The 22,584-nt window shown below is 41.2% G+C and overlaps 1 protein-coding gene across 1 annotated transcript; it reads right to left on the minus strand.

Moving 5' to 3' along the window:
- Positions 1-6,220: 6,220 nt before the first annotated feature.
- On the minus strand, positions 6,221-20,006 carry atp6ap1lb (ATPase H+ transporting accessory protein 1 like b). Its single transcript, XM_039801235.1, has 7 exons — positions 19,771-20,006; positions 11,454-11,491; positions 10,804-10,886; positions 9,404-9,642; positions 9,014-9,064; positions 8,670-8,913; positions 6,221-8,312 (listed from the first exon to the last, which is right to left on the minus strand). The coding sequence occupies exons 1-7, from the start codon at positions 19,902-19,904 to the stop codon at positions 8,076-8,078; spliced, it is 1,026 nt and encodes a 341-aa protein (XP_039657169.1). The 5' UTR covers positions 19,905-20,006; the 3' UTR covers positions 6,221-8,075.
- Positions 20,007-22,584: the final 2,578 nt, after the last annotated feature.

The raw sequence follows: 22,584 nt of genomic DNA on the forward strand, positions 1-22,584 counted from the left end.
GGATAGTCTGACTTTTGTATTAGGGAGTAAACTTGTCAATTTTCTTTTCCATCTTCAAACAAACAGTGTGGTGGCAGCCTCTAGCTCACCCAGTAAGAGCGTTCGCCCCATGTTGGCTGAGTCTTGCAGCGGTGCACGGTTCGAATCCAACCTTCTGCCCTTTGCTGCGTGTCATCCCCCCATCTCTCTCCCCCTTTCATGTCTATCCACTTTGAAATAAAGGGAAAAGGCCCCAAAAAAATAAGATTTAAAAAAAGAAAAACTTTGTGAAATGACTCAAGAAGCTGTCTGATTGCCTGAAAGAAAAGACTTGATGGGAGACGTGGCTTCATTATGTGGAGAAATAACCGAAATAAGACGTCTGTGATATTTGCATTATTTTGTGTAGAAGATTAAAAATGGCGCTAAAGTTCTCTACATTCATAACATGTTCGCGATTGATTTGCCTAAAGCATGCCATTCCATTTTACATTCCCCAGCCACTTCAATTAAAGAAAAAACACCTTGCTGTTACAAGTCCTCTCCTTGCTTGCATTATTCTCTCTCTTCTTTACCCCCCCCCACCTCCCATTATCAGCTTATTTCCGATATGCAATCTCCTTTTTATCTTTTTCTTGTGTCTCGTTGGCCGTGCCTCAGTGCACCTTATTAAAATGTATATTTTCAAATCATTCTTCAAAGGCGAAATGTTTGCATAAAAAAACAGAGCCATGCCCCATGTTACAGGAAATTACAGTCAGACTGAGCAGATGGCCCACCTCTTTCTTGCCGACTGCTTTCTGTGTATTGGTTTGCGAACATTGTGCTACACAGCTGCAAATCAAGTGACAAAACACTGTATACTTTCAGTCATTATATTAGCTTATCGTTGTTTCTTCAGATTCTGAAACGCAGCCCAAGCACTTGGCACATAGCTGTCAAAACAACCTATTTTCAGCAAATATGTAGCTCTACAGCACCCGATCTGTATCCACAAAACACACATATTCATAAAACAACCCAGCACATCTTTCAACAAAATGACTGAGCTACTGTAGAGCAGCATACAGTGAAACTCCTCTGATCCACCCTGGGACTGTTTATTTGTTTAAACCCCAAAGCCTAGGCTGTCTTGTTGATAACCAACTCATTTGCAATGATAACATGCCCAAGACGCTATAATGAGGCCATTCACTGCCGCTGTGCTGACAGAGGATGAGGAACTCGGAGGCTGTGATTGGCTTGACTGTGATGTTCAATTAACAGTCAACTCACCGAGTCCTAACGCACATCAAAGTGCCCCATTGGGCCAAATCAGTGATTGACATTGCAGAATAATCCTTGGCACTGAAGGGCTGAGCAATATTATCTCAAACTATTTAACACAGTGGACACACCAAACAAGGAATGTAAAAAAAGAGAAAAGTAAGAACTTAAAAGGTTTAAGAATAAAAGAGGAAGAGGGATAGTCTAGTCTACTGCCAGGATGCTGCCATTCCAGGCCCTAACCAGTTGCGTAAAAAGCGTATGAACACAGATTCCTAAAAAGGTCCAACTTTACCCACCTACCATCGTTAGTATCCTTCCCATCTCTTCTGCTCCCAAAATGCAAAGCAGCTTAGACAGTGGAACCCCGTCACAGTTTGGCTGCAACAAAGGAGTTGTGCGGAGTACCCTGCGGGCCCTGTGCTTTCTGGCTGGCAGCTTTACATATAAAACAGGCAGGCCTATCTGTCTCTGCACAGGCTGTGGCCACAAAGTCCGAATCCCCAGCTTGGAGTACTCTGAGGATCCTCGCTCTGGAGTTCTGCACAAGGAGAGATTAACAACAAACACTAAACATGACTCTTCTGTTTATGTCTCAGAAGTAGGGAAGTTATGGATCACTGTGGGACGTTTGGTCAAATAAAAGTCTCCTACTTCCCTGTCGACACAAATAATCTTTGTCCCTGCTCTTCAAAGCTCTTGATGAATCTAATTTTGTAAATTATTTGTTGAATTTAATGTGAAGCTTAAGCGCTGGTATTGGCTACTGCTGTTCAAGTCGAAATGAAGTTTTAGTCACGTTTCAAGTTATCGCCACTGACCATCTCTGCAGCAAATGAAAACCATTTAAATTCCGTCTTTTCTTTGGCTTTCATAATTGGTCACAGCAAATCTTAATGTATCATATTTCAGTTATTTGGAGGTGGTATATCCAGAACATATCCAGAGGTAGCGACCAGAAACTGTGACACAAGCAAACAGTGACATCTAGAGCCTGTTATATGAAGTTACACAAGTACAGATGCGGGGCACATTATAAAAACAGGCAAAAACAGGCCTATATTTTAAATGAGTGGTTGAGAAACAAGCAAAATATTGATTTTTTTTATCATATAATCAAAGTCTTCAATTTTATCTGCCCAAAGAATGAAGTACTAGGCTTTGTAAGGGTAAACAAAGCTTTGGCTATATCCTTCCAAAGCAGTTCTCTGTTATTGTATGGCTTATGTACTAAATAACTATGACTAAGACCAATAAATGATTCATTAGGCAACTAACAAAAACGTGTTTTTTATGGAGAAGCATGATGTGTTGTGTCAGAAAATCTTGACCTGCACTGCAGCTGAACATTTACAACATACACATACACAAAAAAACATTATAAAGCGCCGGTCCCCACTGTATCTGGTCCTCCCTGATAAGGAGATTGTGACCATATTTGACCACTTGTGAGCAATGTACATTTTACAAGTGTCTTGTAATACAGATTGCTGCTGTTCAGTGCAGCACACAGGGATTCATAGTTACCCTGACCTCTAGTGGATATATTAAAACATTGCGTGCTCTATGCATTAATTAGTCATAAAAACAATCTCAACCATCCTCTATGGATGTATTGCCCTCCTCAAGGTACCACTGTCAGTGAGCAACATGACATGACAGTTTGCTACAGTATCTGAGTAACCTTAACAGCCAAAATGATCTGTGTACATCATAAAATAAGTGACCCCAGAGAATGACTATTTGTGTTTGCTCTCTATGAAGTTAAGTGTACATTTTGGCAACAAAACAAAAAGATTAATTTAATAGTGTACTACAAACAGGCATATGCTTTACTCACTAAGCTTGTTTTCTACATTTTTTAAGTTTTTTTCATTTTAGAAATCAAATGTTCACATATTGAAACAGCTAGCTCTGCAATTTGTACTTCTGTTTTGCATAGTCTCATTGTTTGCACCGTTTTTATAGATTGTCTTGTTGTGTTGATACTTATACTGTATTCTTATTTTTGTTGTTTATGCTTCGTTCTCATGTTCATGAGTTTACATGTAATGAAAGGTGCTTTATAAATAAAATTGCCATTATGGGCCTAAGAACAATTTGTTGTCTGGCTGTGTAACTGTGCAGTACTTTGGTCCACAGCTTCTCAACAAACTGCACTGACCAAATTGACATCAAATGCAGTACTAATTCTAATGGTCTCTAAAGGATCAACCTGATATTTTGGGGACCCCCTGATCATCTCTTCAGCATTATCAGATCTAAAACATCAACTGGTACACAATTAAATCAGAGCGCTATTTTTATTGCAGTAGGCTACACACAAGCTTTCCTGCGGCCCTACCACTGTACACAATCTATAGTATACACTAATTAGCAGCTCTCCATACCACATACACCAAAAACAAAACAACACAGTTGACCACCACACACCACACATTACAGGCATTGTTGTGGATGTTACTTTAAAAATGCAGGCCTTATCAATTAGCCTACTAATAAAACAGCACAGACTAATCATAGGTGCCTTCCAACAACTTGTATGACCTGATAGATTCTGTGAGATCATTTGTATTGAAAAGATCCCTTGCTTGGTGTAATCTTGCACTTTACTACAGTGTTGGTTTATGACCAGGCATTGCAGAGATGACTTGCTGTGGTAAGGGCTATGACTGTGTTGAAGTTAATACGCAGTCTGTTTGGGAAATATTCTATCGCTACGGGTAGCCTATATGTGAGTTCACGAAAATAACTATAAGGTATAACCCCTCAAAAACATCCCAGGGAACGCACATGGTTGAATAACGGACTACAGAGGGCTGAGGTCAGAAACTGGGCTAACGTTACACGTTAGCAAGAAAGCACTCCTGTTCTCACAATAAAGCCGCGGGGGTTCACACAGTTCCCACCAAACTCAGGTCATTCATACCAGCCGCTAAGAGGACACAACATGTAACCTTCATTTAACTCTGAGGTTACCTGTCGGCATATATATCCTCGTCTTTTTTGCCGCCTCCGCACACTTCCGGCCCTTCTTGTCAACTGAACGTTGGTAGAAGAAACAGGCATCTACTAATGGTAAGGCAAACAAACCGACCCCAGGAATGTCTAAATAATGGAAGCACTCAAATTAATGTAATTCTGTAATTCTGTACAACTCTTACTCTAATAGTCGTTACTGAAGTAATGGCATTACTAAAACGCGTTACTATTCCAGGTGTACCAGGTAGCCTATCAAGTGCTAGTTAGTGATGGGTCGTTCGCGAATGAGTCGGCTCTAAGAGCCGGCTCTTGTAGGTGAACGACGGGAGCTGGCTCGCATATCCGAAGAGCCGACTCTATTTTTAAAAATATAGCCTATAGAAATTAAATTATTATGTAATAATGAGTGAATTTTATTTTATTTAAAATAACTGACTAATTCAAAGAACAAAAAAATAATTATATAGGCACACATTAGTTTCGACTGTCTGATCAGCCTCACATTCTGTTCCTGTCAATCATACACAAGGTGTCAACCAATTATACGGCATGAGGGAGGGGCCGAGCCATCACACACACACACACACACACACACACACACAGTCAAACTCTGAGGAGAGGACAGAGGAGAGGAAAAACAGCTCTGAAAACAAAACAAAAGCAGGAAAATGAGTCGGAAGCACAGCAGCATTTGGAATCATCTTAATGATGTAAACAATGTTAAAGCAAAGTGTAGAATTTGCCAAAACCAAATCTCATATAAAGCCGGTTCTACGCACAACCTACACCGGCATATGCAAACTGTGCACCCAACTGTGAAGATAGCGGATCTTCGAGAAACTAGCGGTTGCGCTAGTGACGGTGGTGGAGCGACTGGAGCCAGCACCTCACGTGGAGATGTATCCACTCAGTCAAGTAGGCCTAATCTGCGACCCACAGCAACGCAGTCTTCATTTCATTTCATTTAATAATTTAATTAGAATTGTTTTTCACACCTATCATAGTCAAAACATAAATTTTTTAAAGAGCCGTTTGTGAGCCAAAAGAGCCGGCTCTTTTCAGTGAGCTGAGTCAAACGAGCCGGCTCACGAAAAAGAGCCGGAATGCCCATCACTAGTGCTAGTTGCTAGAACCACATTGTAGACACTAGATGTCGCTGTAGAGCACAAGCATGTGTTCACAAAATGACAATTTGATTGGGACAACAAATTCCACGCATGCCTTTGGCACAGTCAAATTTTTAATTTAATTCAGTCCAACTAGCCTACTGTTTGTGATGATGAAACAAATCCAAACTTGCAGCTTAAAATAGTATTTGAGGATTAACATTTCAGCGGCTCATTGTTCTGTCATGATGTAGGCCTAGCATGCAGAATCAAAATAAGCAGAAGTTTACCAACTCTTAGGGCACATAGTTAATGACATTGTGTTAAGTAAGGTGATTAACTTAGTCTCAACTCCTTGAAAATCTTACGTGCAAACAAAAATATGTGGGCCTATAGTTAAACTACCGGTAGGCCTATGTAGGCTAGGGTCTTGGATAAAGATTCTATGACAGCATCTTATCAGAAGAGGGATGACATTGTGGCTCTCGTTTTGAGATTACAAATTATCATAATAATAATAACTTTTATTTAGCGCCTTTCAAGAAACCCAAGGACACTTTACAGAATTACTGTGGCTAAGCTAGAGGCAATGATTGCCTATAAAGTATATATGAAAGTGTTTGATTGGACCGGTGCCGGCAGGTAAACTGTACTGACATTTTAGGTCAGAGAGAAGTGGAGAAGAGGAGAGAGCAGATGCCACTTAGGAGGGGAGCCAGAGCTGGTGTGAAACCTGGACACTGGATTGGAGAGATGTGGGTTAAGTAACAATTAACAACATGATCAAAACTGGATTTGATTGTAATTACAAAAAGAAAGAAAAAATGATTAGTGTGCTCCTGTATGCAGTACAACAAAACTACCTAATATTTAATCACGGCACACCATTTCTTCTGAATATCATTTATTGTTCAATCTACATCAGTTGGTCCTTGGACAAACCGCTTCCGCTCATTTCATAGTTTGTAAGACATTACATTTATGACCAAAGAACACATTTCACACTGCTACAGATTGACAGAACTGCCATATCGAATGTTAAGATATCTATTTACTGTCATGCTGAGTGTTTTTATCAGTAGTAATGACTTACTGATGCTGTTACTGCTGCTAGTGTGGCTTCTGGCATAATAATGGCATCTATAAGTCCCGGTGGGTGGACGGCATTCCATAGTATCACCCTTCTATGGTTGGAATTTGTACTGTAATTTACAGTTAGATGAAACTGGACCTTACATTGTCTGGTCCAGCTTAAAACAAATAGACAGACAGTGTAATATGTTAATACTTTGTAGAAAAAATCATACGCATTGATACTTTCACCAATCCTCATAGCACAATGTCTTACTTTTACCTATTTTTATTGGTTGTGCAATATTTGAAGATAGTAAACAGCTATGATCGTATAGAGATCTTAATTTATCTACAGCTTTGTATATCCTTTTGGTTATGAGGATTAGCATAGTCATCCTAATAGTATTTAATGATTACATTGTATAAAAAAAAGACCTCCGCAGAGTTACACTTCTGTACATGTATGTGTTTTTGCTTTGTACATAGCTGTAACTGTTAACTTTCATTTTCACATTGTCTCACTTCGTCTCTCACCATATTGCATGGCAACTCCTTAGTAGCTTCACTTTGGCAGTCAAACCCAGTGGTGTGGATGGAGGACCCATGGTCTCCCTTGTCCAAACGCTTGACTCTCAGAGAGGCAAGACCCGCATTCCTGCCATGCCCTCAGATGGGCAGTCTTGTGCAGCATAGTTCCTTGTATAGTCTTTAATAGTTTGTTGTTAGTGCTTTCGCAACTAACCAATGTTGTGCTAGTTTGTAGAACCCCCCTTTGTCTGGCTGGTCTGTAAAAGGCCGTTTCACAGTTAAGTCCCAAGCAGCAGTCTTGTTTAGGGTCTGAGAGACTCAGAGGCTCTGAAGGGCCAGTAGTGCCGGTCCATTCACTCCAGCCAGATGCTAGACCAGTGGTTCCCAATATTTCTCTTCACTTACACTCAAAAGCATTTCAAGCTCCTTCTACTTTGTGCCATATTTGACTGTTTTAAGCTGCAACTCATGCAAGACTCTCTGTAATCCTTAGTATTAGGAAACACTGTGCTAGCCCAGATATACCAGCCTTTTATGGCATGCAGCTAATACGGCTATTTCAGCTATAAAACTGGCTGTTTGAAGTATATATTTCTTGCAGCGGTATTAGACAAAGTACACTGTAATGAAAGCTAGAAAGACAATGTGATTGATGGTAGCTTGTAATATGACACTTGTGAGCCATGTAATACATACATATAATCAGGAACATCTGATGTTAGCTGTATTAGCTACAGTTGCTAGCCTTTTGTGGTTTTAATGGCTGACTGGGGTAAAGGCCTGTATATGCTGTCGTCCTTCAGGGCCCCGGGACTGTCCCTGGCCTTTGACATCAGGATCATGAACCATCTCTCAGGGAGAGGCTTGAACATCCAAAGGCCTTATTCAAAATCTGGATGCCAAGACGCAGGTCAATGAGAAAAGAAAACAAAGTATCCAACCACGGTCTGCATTTACTTAAAGTAGTTAAGACATACAAGGTTTTCATATGAACAGGCAAAGTTGTCATTTTGTTGAACAAATATTCTGTGGAGGATACTTTTTCACTCTTGTATTCACTTGCACTCCCCTCGGCCTCGCTTTTCAGCAGCTTTCTCGCTCCCTCTCTCCCCCTGTTGTTTTCCAGCTCTTCTTTTTCCTTCACAGGCTGTTCTTGTCTGGCAACTCGGCTTCTGGACTACGGGGAAAGTAGACGGTGGCTTTGTGCTCCTCATAACGGTCAATGTGCTTCAGGTGTACCACCATGTGCAGGGCATAGGCTAAGACGAGGAGCAGGATCAAAGATGTCACCAAGCCCATCAGGATGGCTGGTGTCAGGAAAGTGGCACAGTCACTGGCCGACGCAAATTTGTCTGACTGCACATTGAAGGCCTGGATCTGGAAGAGCATGAGAGAAGGCGGAAAGATGAGATTAGGCTAAACTAAAGAGGGATAGTGGCTCTTACTGGGCTTACCAGGCACAGAGACACTGGGCAGATGGACAGGTTGAGACAGCCTAGCAGATGGCTAAACAGACAGTGGACAGACAGATTGACAAACTGCCAAACAGACGGTAAACAAACTGGCTGACTGAATGACAGCCAAACAGGCGGAACACAAAAGGAAACAGCTGGCAAACATACAGACATGCACACACGTAGGAAACAGGGGGAAAGAGTATGATATAACAGTGAATGTGCAATCATTACTAGAAGAGTTCACAACAAAGGCTGCGCCCCTTGTGAGACAGTGTACCTGGAAATCAGTGAAAGTGATGTGCCAGTTAGCAGATGTGTCAGTGTGGGAGCTGGGCACTAGCAGGGTGTCATATTTGTGAAGGCTGCTGACGTGCTGGCAATGGTAGGATGAAGTGGCCGGAGCGTAGACCTCACTGGCGTTGAACGTGGCCTCCTGGGTCCAGTTGTAGTGGATGTGAACACTGTCTAGTGTGAACCAGTTTTGACCAGCTGCCTCATAAAATGTGTTTGACATCTGAAGCCTGGCAGAAGAGACAATGCAGTTAGTTACAGTACATGCACAGTCCACACATATGAAAAGTTGGTCAGTGAAGATATTTGAAGTAAGCATGTGCATTTTACCTGATTACTAGACCTCGCAAGTCCTCCACATCACCAAATCTTAATGAAAGCCTGCAGTAAACCAAAGCCACAAATATGAAAACATCTGATTTTACACAGTAATTTAGAGCAGTTCTCAACTGACCACAGCAACACTTCAAGTTATTACTGTCTTCTCGAAACAGTACTTTCACACATTTCCATAGATAATTAAATGTCCATTTCCATGTCTAATAGTAAGTAGTATCAAATCTATGCTGATGCCTTGGCTGTATATGTAGATAAGTGGGCTTTAGTTATATTTGACTAGCACACCATATAATGTCCATCCTGTCTTGTAATTAGTGCAATAATTCACTAAAAACCAAAACAAATTCCTGAAAGATAACTCTATCCACAGTGTTGACTTACGTAGCTTTCTCCCTAGTGCAGATGGAGCCTTTAGTGTCCACGGGTGAATTGGTATTGAAGACCCTCTCAGTTAGGTCAATAAAGGTATGGTTCCTGTAGCGAATTGCCAGGCGCTTTGCCTTGAACAGAATGCAGGTCTTCCCATTGTAAGACACGCTCAGTGGGCCATAAGGTCCGATCAGAGACTGGAGCAGCTTCCTCTTACTATGATACATCCCTGGCTGATGCAAGTTAAAAGGCTGTAAACATATGAAGAGAGGAATTTAGCACAGGAGAAATAAAGAAACCGTGGGCAGCAGCAGTTTTGCATTCTTTGACTGTCCTCTAGAGGGCGATCAGATATGTATTCAAAGACATACTCAAGCAGTGCCCCATCTCAGGGGCTCAATTTAAAATGTGTGTGCCCTAAAGGTTTTGCTGATCCTGCTCGTCCTTGAATAAAACTATCTAGCATCACAAAGACCAAAACAAACAGTGCATTTGTGCAGTTTTACCCCGCTGTTGAGTCAATAATGTCTAAGTTTATCACCAGGAAGTTGATCTAAAAAGGCCAAAAATTGTAAAGACCAGTTGTAAACAGACTCAATTGGCAAATTCTAAGGTGCAATTTAAGCTTCTGACCATAAAATATTCAGTGTTACAACCACCACTGAATCTCAAATGAGAATGGAGCAATGTTGTCTTCTCCATAGAAAACGTGCATATAATCATGTGGTAGCTGTTAGACTGCATTTCTGCTCTGTTCAGATAGAAACTGCCCCCTCTAGCTTTTTAATCTCTTTGCTCAAAGGCCACATCTCATTGGAGGGCATTTGGGCTAATCCAGCACTATTTTACAAGACATGTAAAGAGGCATACACAGTGGCTATGAAGGGATTATTTGTTTGTTTGTTCAATGTAAAATATTTGAAAAATAATTGAAAAGTAAGGTATGGTTACTGAGTAAACAATTTCCAAAACATTTAAAAGCTACCACACTGAATACAGTACAGTACAGACACTTTACTGCACAAAATCAATTAATCTGTATAGTGCCTGGATGCATCAGCTGATACAGCATATGGTTTCACTGTGTTTTCAGTCAGAGTGGTCGTATGTGTGTGGGTGGTGAGGATGTTTTACCTCCGGTGAATGTGAGACCAACAATATTCCCACATCCAAGGTCAAGCAGTGTGGCTGAGTGAGTATGCTCTGATTTGTTTGTGTGCATCCCTGTGTGTGTGTGTGTGTGTGTGTGTGTGTGTGTGTGTGTGTGTGTGTGTGTGTGTGTGTGTGTGTGTGTGTGTGTGTGTGTGTGTGTGTGTGTGTGTGTGTGTGTGTGTGTGCAGTATGTTTGTACAGATAAAGAAAGATGGCTGATGGTGGAGATAGTGAGGGGAAAAGAGAGAGAGTGTGTGTACCTGCAGTATTCTCCTGAGTGGGTTTTCATCTTCAGGCGTCAAAACAACCTCTTCACTTTCTAAACCGTACTCACCATCTTGACCTAAAAACACATACACACATTACTGCACCATGAAAGATTATATCAGTACATTAAGCTGGTTTCAATGCTGCAATGCAGATTGCAACATAATCATAAAAGTTCAACCGATTTCACACACGCCACAGAGACACAGACACACGCACACGCACACACACACACACACACACACAAGCACAAAGAGATCCTGCGTACTCCTCGGTGCTCAGGCTCCTATCTATTTCCAGTTGCTTTGCGTCATCACGGTGACTCATCAGCAGTTCATTTCACAGTTACGGTAGTATTGTTAAGTGTTTACAAATACTGTTCATCTTGTTCCAGCAACATATACTTTGCAATCACATCATTTTTTCGGCCTTTTTTTCAAAGAGCCTAAATATAACACATCTGAATTGCCACTGAGGTGTATGGATCACACACAAGCCACACTTCAAAATTTATTTGTGTTACAGTGTAGCATATATGTCTGTTTGTCAGGACTATCTACCCAACATCTATCCATCAGCGTCAAAATTAACATGGCAGGTTTGATTGAATCAGGCCTTGTGTCACACCAGATTTGTTACTTACTTGATGTGACTCTTGTTGCTTGTTTGGGGTCCTCTTTGCTGTGGAAAAGAAAGACGACACAATCAGTTCTTGGGATCACGAGATTCAGGGAAATGTTGAAGGTTTTTCTCTTTGTGATAATGCACACGGTGCCTATTTACCACAGCAAAGTTCATTGTCTACTGATGCAGCTGCAGCAAACACAGGGACAAAAAACTGCTTTGCAGGATAGTCTGTTATTTTTTTTAAAAACACCGTAGAATATTCTAGTATACAATAGGTTAGAATGATTTTTCCCGCATTCAATACACATTTATACAACATACTAGTGTATATCTGTGTTACAAAACTAGTGTATATTTTGTTTTTGTGTATGGCATGTCATTTATAAAATACAGTTTTCCACTGAACTGCCATAAACATGGTAAGTATACTGTTGCATTAATTATGTATGAAAGTGACCATAATGAAAAAAGAAATCGACAAACATTTTGATGTGATATCCAGATAGGGCTGGGACGGTTACCGCATTACCGCGGTCACGTGACGCCTGCCGTAGGTCTGAGCTCGTCACCGCCATCACCACAAAAAAACGTTGGCCTGCACATGTGTGCGCGTTGTGTCTAATGACGTCGATTCATTCATTCTAATAACATGGATTGTCTGATGACATCGTGTCTTACATGGATTCAAGGTTTTCTAAACAAAACTTATAAAAAGATGGAGCAAATCAGACCTTTCGCGAGGTGGGGAGCACAATGTTACATAACACATAATAACGTTCCATTCGTGTTGACTAGGCCTATCTGTGTAAGTGTGCAGTGTTCACCATTGCACATTAGCCTAGCAGCTAGCGGAGTTTCCTTCTTTTCTTCTATAGCTTTATTCCGATAAAACGGCACGGTTGAATTTCAGCCTGCATGCACGTTTCGTAGCCTAAAACAGAGCAGCTTATATTGGTAGAGAGAGCAACAAGGTAGCGAACTAACTGCCGCGTTGCCCTCTCTGCTCTCTGTCTGCTCAGCTGCTAGACAGGCTGCACTCGGCATTGTCGGCAAACTATTTAATTTATATTTTACTTTATTGAAAAAAAGAGTCTGTGGAATGGATCAACAGAGATGAGAGAAACCAGTGTGGCCCTAAATGACCGCAAAACTCAGTAAAGACTCTCACATTGAGCTGAAATGGAAACTGTGCTGCCAGTCTATGGCTGCAACATATGTTGTAAGGTTTAAGCCGATGTTTTTTCGGGGGTAACGCCATTCACTTTACCGGCAGTATTGACAATAGATAAAGCCACCTTGTCTTGAGAAGCTCTAGCTTGTTGTTTTATTGTTCACTTTTAACTCACTTTACATCAACTTTGCTAACTCTTTTTCCTCTCTCTTTTCCTCACAGCGGCACTCATACGCTACTCTCCGTTACAGCTCGCTCTTCTTGCGCGACCACACGGGCACTGACGTCACTCACTTAAGGCACCCTGCCGTTCTCGCTCCAACTTACGCTACTCTCATAAGGAGGTTGTGGTATACCGCGATACCACGGTAATTTCTTGCTTTTCAACCGCTGTAAGAAAAAATCCATATCGTCCCAGCCCTATATCCAGACTTACTAAATTACACATTTTGCAATGTACAATAGGCTATATGATCCACAAAGGAGGGACTGCACAGTACACAGCTGCAGAGCACTCAACTCACAAAGCTTTGCCTTCAGAAACTTTGTGTAGGGTGTTGCTTTTACTAAATGACCGCTCTTTGATGTGGTACTGACCTACATTCTGCACGTGTCGAAGGACAAACCATTTACTTTTCCTTGAAGTGTTTGCCCTCGCGTTCCACTTCTCAGGATGACTAAACCCTGTATAGCCTTGGACTTCTTCAAGTTAATTCTGATCCTTTTAACTGTCTAATCAAAGACGTAATACACTAGCAATGGGCTTACTGAGCGGCGCTGACATAGCCAGTTTTGCCTGTTGTTGTGATGGTCCAGCTAATGTTCTGACTGTGTGGTGTGCCCTAGCCTGTCCTTTAGCGATCATAGGCTGGCCTGCTAATCTCCATACAACGGCCAGTTATAATCGACTATTAAAGAGTACCCTAAAACCTGTGGGAGTGGACATGACAACTAGCTTGTGTCTTTTTGTGTCACGTCCCTTGGCACTCCTTCAGTCTGTCTGTTTATCAGCTTTGGTCTTAAGTATTTCAAATCATTTTATGAATTGCAGCACAACAAAAGCAATGTCTGTAAAGACCTATATCAGTGATTGATATTATCTTTGTTATCTTTAGTTTAGATCTTGTAGGGAAGGCCTTTTTAGTAGATACACAAGATAGACTGAGGATGACCTGGATGTTTATTAAACACACAAAAGCTAATACATCCCAATAGCTGTGATAAGGACTGTTTACACTTTGTTTCTCTGAACCAGACATTTTTGGAGCTGCCCCAATACTGTAGTTGAGTGATCTATGAGGAACAATGTCAACCTACTTTTTGTAATAAAAAAGGTAATGAAATAGTGATTCAACTGCTTAAAAGTCACCAAAAAAATATTTGTACTACATTACTTCTTACTTCCACAAGCCAGAGAGTACAGTCTTGTGATTTACGAGGGAAGAGTTACATTTTATCTCAATGTGTAACATTATCAGGCTTTATTGTTGGTCATGGCAACAAAATGAGGTTCCCTTTAAGATTAAGTTCTTCTCATGTTCTTCTTTCCATAATGTGAAGGGAGTATATATGTACCTTACAACATTTATTTTTTTCACTTGCCTTTCATGCTCAAAATCTCAAACTGTTGGACTGGATTTTGGCCAGATTCATGTCACCATGACATTTTCACTGATTGGCTCAAGGGCCGTATTCTTGGCTCATTCATCTACGGATGCCATGCACAATATCTCAGATGCAGCTGTCTTTTTTTTCAGATTGAAGAGATTATGCATCCCTATTGTCCATTTTTTATTTTACTTATTGGTCTAGGTAGTGCGACTAAAGATGAAAACAAGGTGAGCAGACTTGGGCAGCAGCTAACAGATATAAAGGTTTTAGTGTGTCTGATAGCTCTGGAAGTAACAGATTTAGGGTAGGTTGCTGGACATATCAGTTCCAGCAGCCTGGAGCAATTATCTACCAGCCTGGTGCGGTTACCACCTGGGCAATAATGTGTAGTTTAGTGCCAGATGGATTAGGATTAGTGGTAAGCACAGGCCAGGTCCACAGGAGCCCAAATGTGGTAAGCGGCAGGCCCTGAACAAGATGAAGAGATTAAGGCATGATGTCAGAGCCCACAGCATTCTAGACAGTTCACATGCTAATTAATACATCTGAACTGACTTCTGAAATCGTGATTTACTGTACACCCAGCTGTCCAGTAAATTTGAACTTTGACAATGACCATTGTAATTGAGCTAAGTACAAATGGAGCAGTTTAGGGTCTTTAGTTAAATTTGTGTAACTGGTATCCCCTCACGAAATGTACTTCACTTCTTTATTACACTTATTTCTTGGGCTTATATTCATTGGATTTATTATGTTGGACTGCTATCGGGATATCAATATCATACTCATGATAATGTTATTGTAGTACTGTTAGAACCTTCTTTTTTGTAATCTTTGATTGTTAATAATAAAACAATGTTGCTAATATTGTCTTTTCCATGAAATACTCAATGTTCTCAATTGAATGGGTAAAGCAGAGTGAGAATGAGAAAACAGATTCATACACAGGATCAAATTCTGCAGTAAGACAAGCTCATGGTATGCAACATGTAGATGCAGGCTACTCTTTTCGATGCCATTGACTTTGTTTCAGATCACCTATTACACAGCTTGAGAGTATGGATGTTTCTTTTCTCAATAAATCAAATTCAAATTAAATTAAGCTTCAGTCCAGTTAAACAGATGTCTGTAGAATGTGAACGAGTAAATGATCAGCAGGGAGGTACTATGCTGCAATTTCCATACAAGCTCATCAACTGGCTAAATTGGCTAAAACTTGGATGTGTGTGTGTGTGTGTGTGTGTGTGTGTGTGTGTGTGTGTGTGTGTGTGTGTGTGTGTGTGTGTGTGTGTGTGTGTGTGTGTGTGTGTGTGTGTGTGTGTGTCTGTGTGTGTGTCTGTGTGTGTGTGTGTTGCTTCATGGGTAACAATATGACAGTTTACTTATATGGTAAATCCAAATATTTACATTTGCCCAGGTGAATGCTGGGTAAGCGTGTTTGGATATAAAAGAGCTGCCAAGAGCACTATGCCTTTGGCAGCTGGCAGTTGTGACTGAAACCTCAGTAGCATGCTAGGTACTTGGACTTGCTCACTTATCACCTGCACTGATATGTGAAACCTTACAAATCTTATAACAACTTAAAGGTTCAAAATGGTTAAAAATCTACATTTCATATCTGATTTACATATTTATGAATTCATGTAAACACTACACAGCTACAATCGGGGATTAACAACTGTTTATGTCAGTGTATACAAGCTGCATATGCCCCCCCTCCCCACAGCCCATCCCAAACACAAGTGAATAAGCTCTCCTTCCTCTGCACCTAGGCCTCAGCTGGCTGAAAGGAGCCAGAGGAGTCTGTGCAAGCGTGAGTGCTAACTAAAGCCCAGCCGTTTGTTCCTGTGCCAGTTTCGCGAGGTCAGCAACCCAGGACTGCTGCTGCCCCGTCATTGGCTCAGCCTGTCACACGGTGCCTGGGTGCTGAACAGGCCCTTTATATAATCAAAGCCATGCCAGAGCCACTCCTTGGCTCACCTCGCTCCAACTGCATATATCCTAAATATGTGCGTGTGCAAATGTACAAACATGCACCTACACTTTTTGTCCAAGATTGAATACACTATGAGGACCGTTAGCCTGTTATGATTACAGTTATTTTTAGATAACTAAGTGTCTGGCTTTTAAATATTAACAATGAGAATCATTAATGCTACTGATGGTATCTCGATCAATACAGTATATTCACTGGACGTCCTTATTCAAGCTCGTGGATGCATAGCTGATTTTCATCGCTCAACTGTGCCTCTGCTGTGTGCTGCTGAGCAGAGAGAAGGTGTGGTGCCTTCCCCCCAAACTTGTAAACAAATAATTTTTGCCTCTGCTACCACAGAGTGCTGAGCCACTGCACTCAGACCCTCTGTAAACCAGGAACAGCCCCTCCATGCCTCTACATCCTACTACAGGAATACAGTGTTGGGGAGTAATAGCTACTTGTTAGTTTTGTTGAGTACAGTTAGTTAACTATATTATTATGTGTGGTTCATTTAGCTTTTTGTAAAATTCTAATTTCATTAAAAACATTACAAAGAACACAGAAGGTAATTTTTAGCAACTGAATGTGGACCTTTAGCTATTGGATTTTAGTTTCTCAGCCTATCGATAGAGTATCAGACTACAGGACTACAGTGACGTGTTCTTGTACTCATATTTCCTTATATTATGCCTACATGAAATTTTAAACCTAGCTATGATAGTATTTCACAATGTCCAGGGATGTTAATCTCAGAGACAGTACTATTTTGGGATATATGGCAAATTATATTCATTGAAAAGCACTCAGTGGTTGGGGTTAACTATTATGTCCCTGACATGGTAGGAATAAATGTCTTAATCCGCACTGTGCAGGTGCTGACCTATTAATAGATTTAATAGTGCAGAGCTTTAGGTGTTTACTAAATGCCGCTCAAAGCCCATGATGCCATTTCATTGCAGCTTCAAACTTCAGGTCCTCGGGTCAAGTTTAGACAACTCTAGCAAGTTGTCTAAATGTTCCTATGCCTCTGAGATCAAATGCCTCAGTGTGGACGGTCTGACATCATGACTGCATTCAAACCGGAAATGCAGACATATTTGTACTCATGATTAGTCACCTTTGACTTGATCGTTTCTCACTAAATATTGTTGAAATTATCTGGTGGTCCCTGATCAAACTTCCACTGGAAATCCAATACCTCTAATCTGTGTCTGTATTTGGGTCGGTTTGTCAGTGTTTAACAGTTTTAAGATACATTTAAGCAAATGTTGACTATACACTGTAGTGGATAACACATAAACACATAAACTGCAGTGTAAACATGTTACAGTGTAGATTACCAAACAGGAACAGTAAGTAAGAAGAGTAAGTCTTGCAGTGTAGTTTGTGGCTTTGAAGCATATTTTACTTGTTACCTGTGGTTTACAAAGTCATACAAGTGTTTGTTTTTTTCACAAAGATGCACAATTCTTGTGCTGGTCTAATGTGCTGACCCCATTCGGTCTATGTGTCCGCATCTGTGGCCATTTTTTATTAGACTGTGTGAGTGATATAATGTAATTTGAGTGTGTTGCAGCAGGCTCTTTTTTTTCTCTTCCAATTGGGTCATATTTAATTGACTTGTGTAATTGTTTGAGAAATTTACTGGGCCAGGTTAACTCAACACTGATTTCATTGGTAATTTAATGGGTATTTTATTGTAATTAAAACATGGGACTTGTTTATAGAAACAAAAATTATATATCAACAGCGTACCCGTTTATGCTACTCATTGCGACATTTGTGATCAGCTTTGTTTGACATCCATTTTATTTCTGTCTGCTCTCAATAAAAAAGCTTGGACCCCTAATCTGTACCCATGTTTGGATAATTTTTAGCAGAACTGTATAATGCTTGGATTATTTTACAAGTACTGCTACAGTAGAGATTATTATAGTTATTTTAAAAAGGTGTAAACATTTGTCAAATTATTTATGACCTTTTGAACTACAATTATTTTGTTTATAAATGTACTTCTGACATACTTTCCTAGCAAGTATTTGATTGATGATGAATCAGGTTGTTAAGGCAGCTATAACCACACAGTGGGTCATCTCTTGCTAGTATTTCCAATAACTTTGTAAAGCTCTTGGCTATCAATCATAGTCCAGATCCATATTTGTCATAGTACCGCACCTCAGTTACCATAAAAATTGGGGCTTACTGAACATTTCCTCTTCGTTATCTTCCTGCAACCCCATGTCTATTAGCAGTAGATGCTTTTAACTCACTCTACCTTTCCGTCTGTATTTGCAACCAATGTTATGCACCCTACAAGGCCTCTAAAATGAATGGCATGAACGACTGCTCTTATATAACAGCCTCTTCGAGTGTGTCAGCGCTAAGAACGGAGCTAAGACTGGGGACTGCAACTGTTACGTTGCAGAGTTACGTACAAAGTTCCCGGGGAATAGGCTTGAAACCCCAAGAGAAATTAATGTCGCCACTCTCTGTCCGAGAGACTGCAGTGAAAAGTTAAGATAGGGATCTGTCAGGGTTTCACAAACACTAAATTGAGCTGAAATGAGAGCAATCCCATGAGACTTTGTATATTGAATTCTAAATCCAAGTTATTTGTGCCCTACACTTGCAAACATGTGTACTGATAAGATTGTTGGAGAATAAATGAAAGCGTGACAGTAATAATCTTTGATTATCCAAAGTGTATTACTGTCCTGAAAGTGAAACAGTGAGGTAAGTCATGAACAATGTTTAAAAAGCATTGTGTCAGAAACTGCAGCATATTATGGCTTTGAAGCATTTGCGCTCTAGAGAATTGTGTGAGCCATGATGCATGGCATAGTTTCAAAAGCCTTACATGGTTTTGGCACAGTATTATTGCCATAATGTCTCTATAAGCAGGCAGTAGATGGTGCTAGCAAAGACCCTGGCTGCCAATTCAGTCCTGTCTCTGTGACACTGTTTGAGTACCCCCAGGTTTCAGCTCTGAATATTTTATCCAGATTTGACCTGCAGGACTGCATGTGCATTATGCAGACATGGCTGGCTAGAATTCCACTCCCTCTCTCTATCTCTCTCTCTCTCTCTCTCTCAATGACTGCATCAGTAAACAGACCCCAACAGACCATCCCTGATGTATCCTCTCCTCCCTGTGCCATCCTTGTTTACCTTCCCTCCGTGCTGCTGCCCCTCTTCTCTCTCCTTTCGTCTCTCCTGCAGGCCCACTGCCCCAGCCTTATTTAGCCCCCTTCTGCCAGACCAACACTACTGTACAGAGACAACAGCCCCATTCGTGATCGATGAGCAGCGTCTGATGCAGTCCCCAAGACCGAGACAAACAAAGCCTCACAGCTCAGCTCAGCTCTCTCTGACACAATAATACTGCCTGCATTCACCATTTGTGATACACCCAAGGTGAGATTGGGGAGAAGGGAAGGGAGGCAAAGGAAAGAAAGAAAGACCCTAAGAGAACACATCAGCATCCCAGCATCCCCGCATGCATCTCTCTATACCCGCCCGCCCCCCCCCCCAACACCCTTCCTCTGCTCACAGCCATTGAGAGGATGGATTTACCTTCTGTCCAGGATTTCAGGCACTTCTTCATAGGTGAGTCCTGGCTGAAACTCTTCATCAGAGAAGGAGAGCCCAGGCCGGCTGAGAGCAGACAGCAAGGCAAGGGAGCAGAGGAGGAATGCGTGTGCAGCCATTGAGACAATGAAAGGAGACTGCCGCTGGTTGAGCTCCGCTTCATAATCTGCTCTCCTAGCAGTGCCTGACTCCCAGCTCCTCTGACTGGCAGCCACCCTGGCCAATCAGCAGCGAGCAGAGCCGATCAGCTTGCGTCACGGTCCCCTCACTGCACCCTCACCCCTCCTCTCCTCTCCCACCCTACTCCCTTCTCTGTCATCCTCCCTCTGCCTCCCACATCCACTCCTGTGCTCTCTATCTTCTCTTCCTCTGTTTCATGCACACATAGCCGCAGGCAAGCCCTATGTATAGACAGCGGCTCATTCTTTTTCATAGTACATGTCAACATACCTACGTTACCTACAAATAAAACACTCATACCCATGTAGACGCACGCATACTCACACATCAATGTTGCCTGCACACACTCTTGCCACGCAGGAGCAGGCACACAGACACACACACACACACACCTCTGTGGAAAATCACCTGGGAATGTCAAGGTCAGATTGTGGAGGAGGATAGGAGGATGTTGACATGACTTTAGGTGGCCACAAAAAAACAGAGCCATGACTGCATGACCTACATCTCCAGAAAAGCAGAATTAATTCACTTGATCTATGTGTTGTTGTAAGCACTGAGAGGGCCGGCGGCTGAGGAAATTGTCCACTGAGGCTGCAAATATGGATGACAGGAGCAGCTGAGCAGCCGTGAGATGAGACGGGACTGAGGGTCCATCCCTGACGACCCTGACGGCTGATCCAGTTTCCTTCTCATTATTTAGCCCCCAATGCGTCTGATGCCTCAGGATCTTGATACATCCACTCATATCTTTTATTTCCATATCCGATGATTTGATGATTTTTAGAGCAGAACATTAATAGTGGTTATATAACCAAATGTTGTGACCTACTATCATGGCAGATTTTTACATTGATTTGTGGCAATGACTCACACTAAAAGAATGAAGGTAGAGCAATTTGTTTTAGCTCTTATACAAATACTTAAACAGTATGTGTCATGGTCACGACACACTGGATGATTATGACACATATATATATATATATATATATATATCATAGCTAATATTGAGTTAAATATTAAAACCCAAAACACAATGTTATTAGTATTTTGGGCATATGCATTGCCCTGTAATCCAGCATGGCATTTCTTTTGTTTGGAGATGGATGCAGACTAGACTTTAAGTAAAGTGTTGGGGGTGTTAACAACGCTAGGTGTCTCAATAGTAAGCCTTTGGAATAATTACCTGCCTGGGAATCAGCGGGTATAACAGCATTAGGAAATTATTTAGGAATTAAGTAAATGAGAAAGTCTCGAACAGTGTAACACTGGTAATATATTATTTTCTTTCTCACTATCATTCTGTTTGTGTGTGTGTACGTGTGTGTACGTGTGTGTGTGTGTGTGTGCGCGCGCTAAGAGGGCTAAAGTATTGCTGAGTGTGTAGGAGGTCAGCTGTGTCTCATAGGCCATACAGTAACAGGAGGTGACTAAAGGCTGTCTCAGCCCTCTGCGTCTGCCTGATAGACTCACTTCAGCAGGCCAGTGTGTCAGTCTACTGGAGGGAAAGTGCAAACTAGACCGTCACTGCTGCCATCACAGAGTGACTGTTTCACAGAGCATCCCACAGAAAGACCAGGTGTGACGACTTTAAAAGAAGATATTACGCCATGGTGTCTCATACTGTACATAATGTCCAACACTACATGCTGGATACACCTCTATCCATAATGAGTGGTTAGTATAGACACTTTATCTCACTATTACCATGTCCTTTTAAATATTTCTATTTTATTACATGCTGTTCAGTAATGTGGTAACTGCATGTGATTCGGGTCCACGTGATACCAAGCACTAGAAATAGGATACAATGATTTAACTAAAGAACAGCCTCAATATGGATTACGGCGAGACTATGTAACTTTTAAAACATTAAATAACTTTAAAATGAAAAGTTCCTAAGCAATAAAATACAATGTACAGCCTTATTTGATCTGGTATGACTTGTAGCTTATGGTGGCTAATGTTAGCTAACATGAGATATTGCTGTTAAACTGACACGTCTTTAGCATTTACCATTATCCCATCATTGTCACATGTGGCCACAGTGGTTGCTGTTTAACTTAAGTTACATTGTCTATCTTTGTATCATGCATGGGTGGACAAAATAACAAGAACACCTATTATCAACTACAATAGACCAGCAGTGCCAACTGTTTCCTACATTTGTGGAACTTGAAATACTTTAATGCTATCAGGGGTGTTATTTCAACTCTATGATCCAACTTGAGGCTGTAGTCTGTGTTGGCATTGGGATTGGTTGTAAGAGGCTCTTTTTGTTTGTTTTGTGTTTTGCCCTGTCTCGGTGACTCATACAGCATTTTAGATTATGAAACAGATTGAACGTACAGAGCTGGGGGTTACTGTCTATTTAAAGGTATGACCTCCTATGCAACTTTTTAATCCTGCTCTGCCCACATATAGCACTGAGGCCTGCAATACATGGGGTGATGTAACAGGTTAGTGCAGTTTTTAGATTACTTTACAGCATGTGTTAATGATGCTATATGACTGCTAACCTATCAGATAGCACCTGATCTCTGCTATGTTAAAGCTGTAGCAGCATTAATCAGAAAATACTAAAGCCTATATTCATTAAGAGGCCTCGAGTGTTGTGGG

This window comes from Perca fluviatilis, chromosome 5 (genome assembly GCF_010015445.1).
Source record: "Perca fluviatilis chromosome 5, GENO_Pfluv_1.0, whole genome shotgun sequence".
Lineage (NCBI taxonomy): Eukaryota > Metazoa > Chordata > Actinopteri > Perciformes > Percidae > Perca > Perca fluviatilis.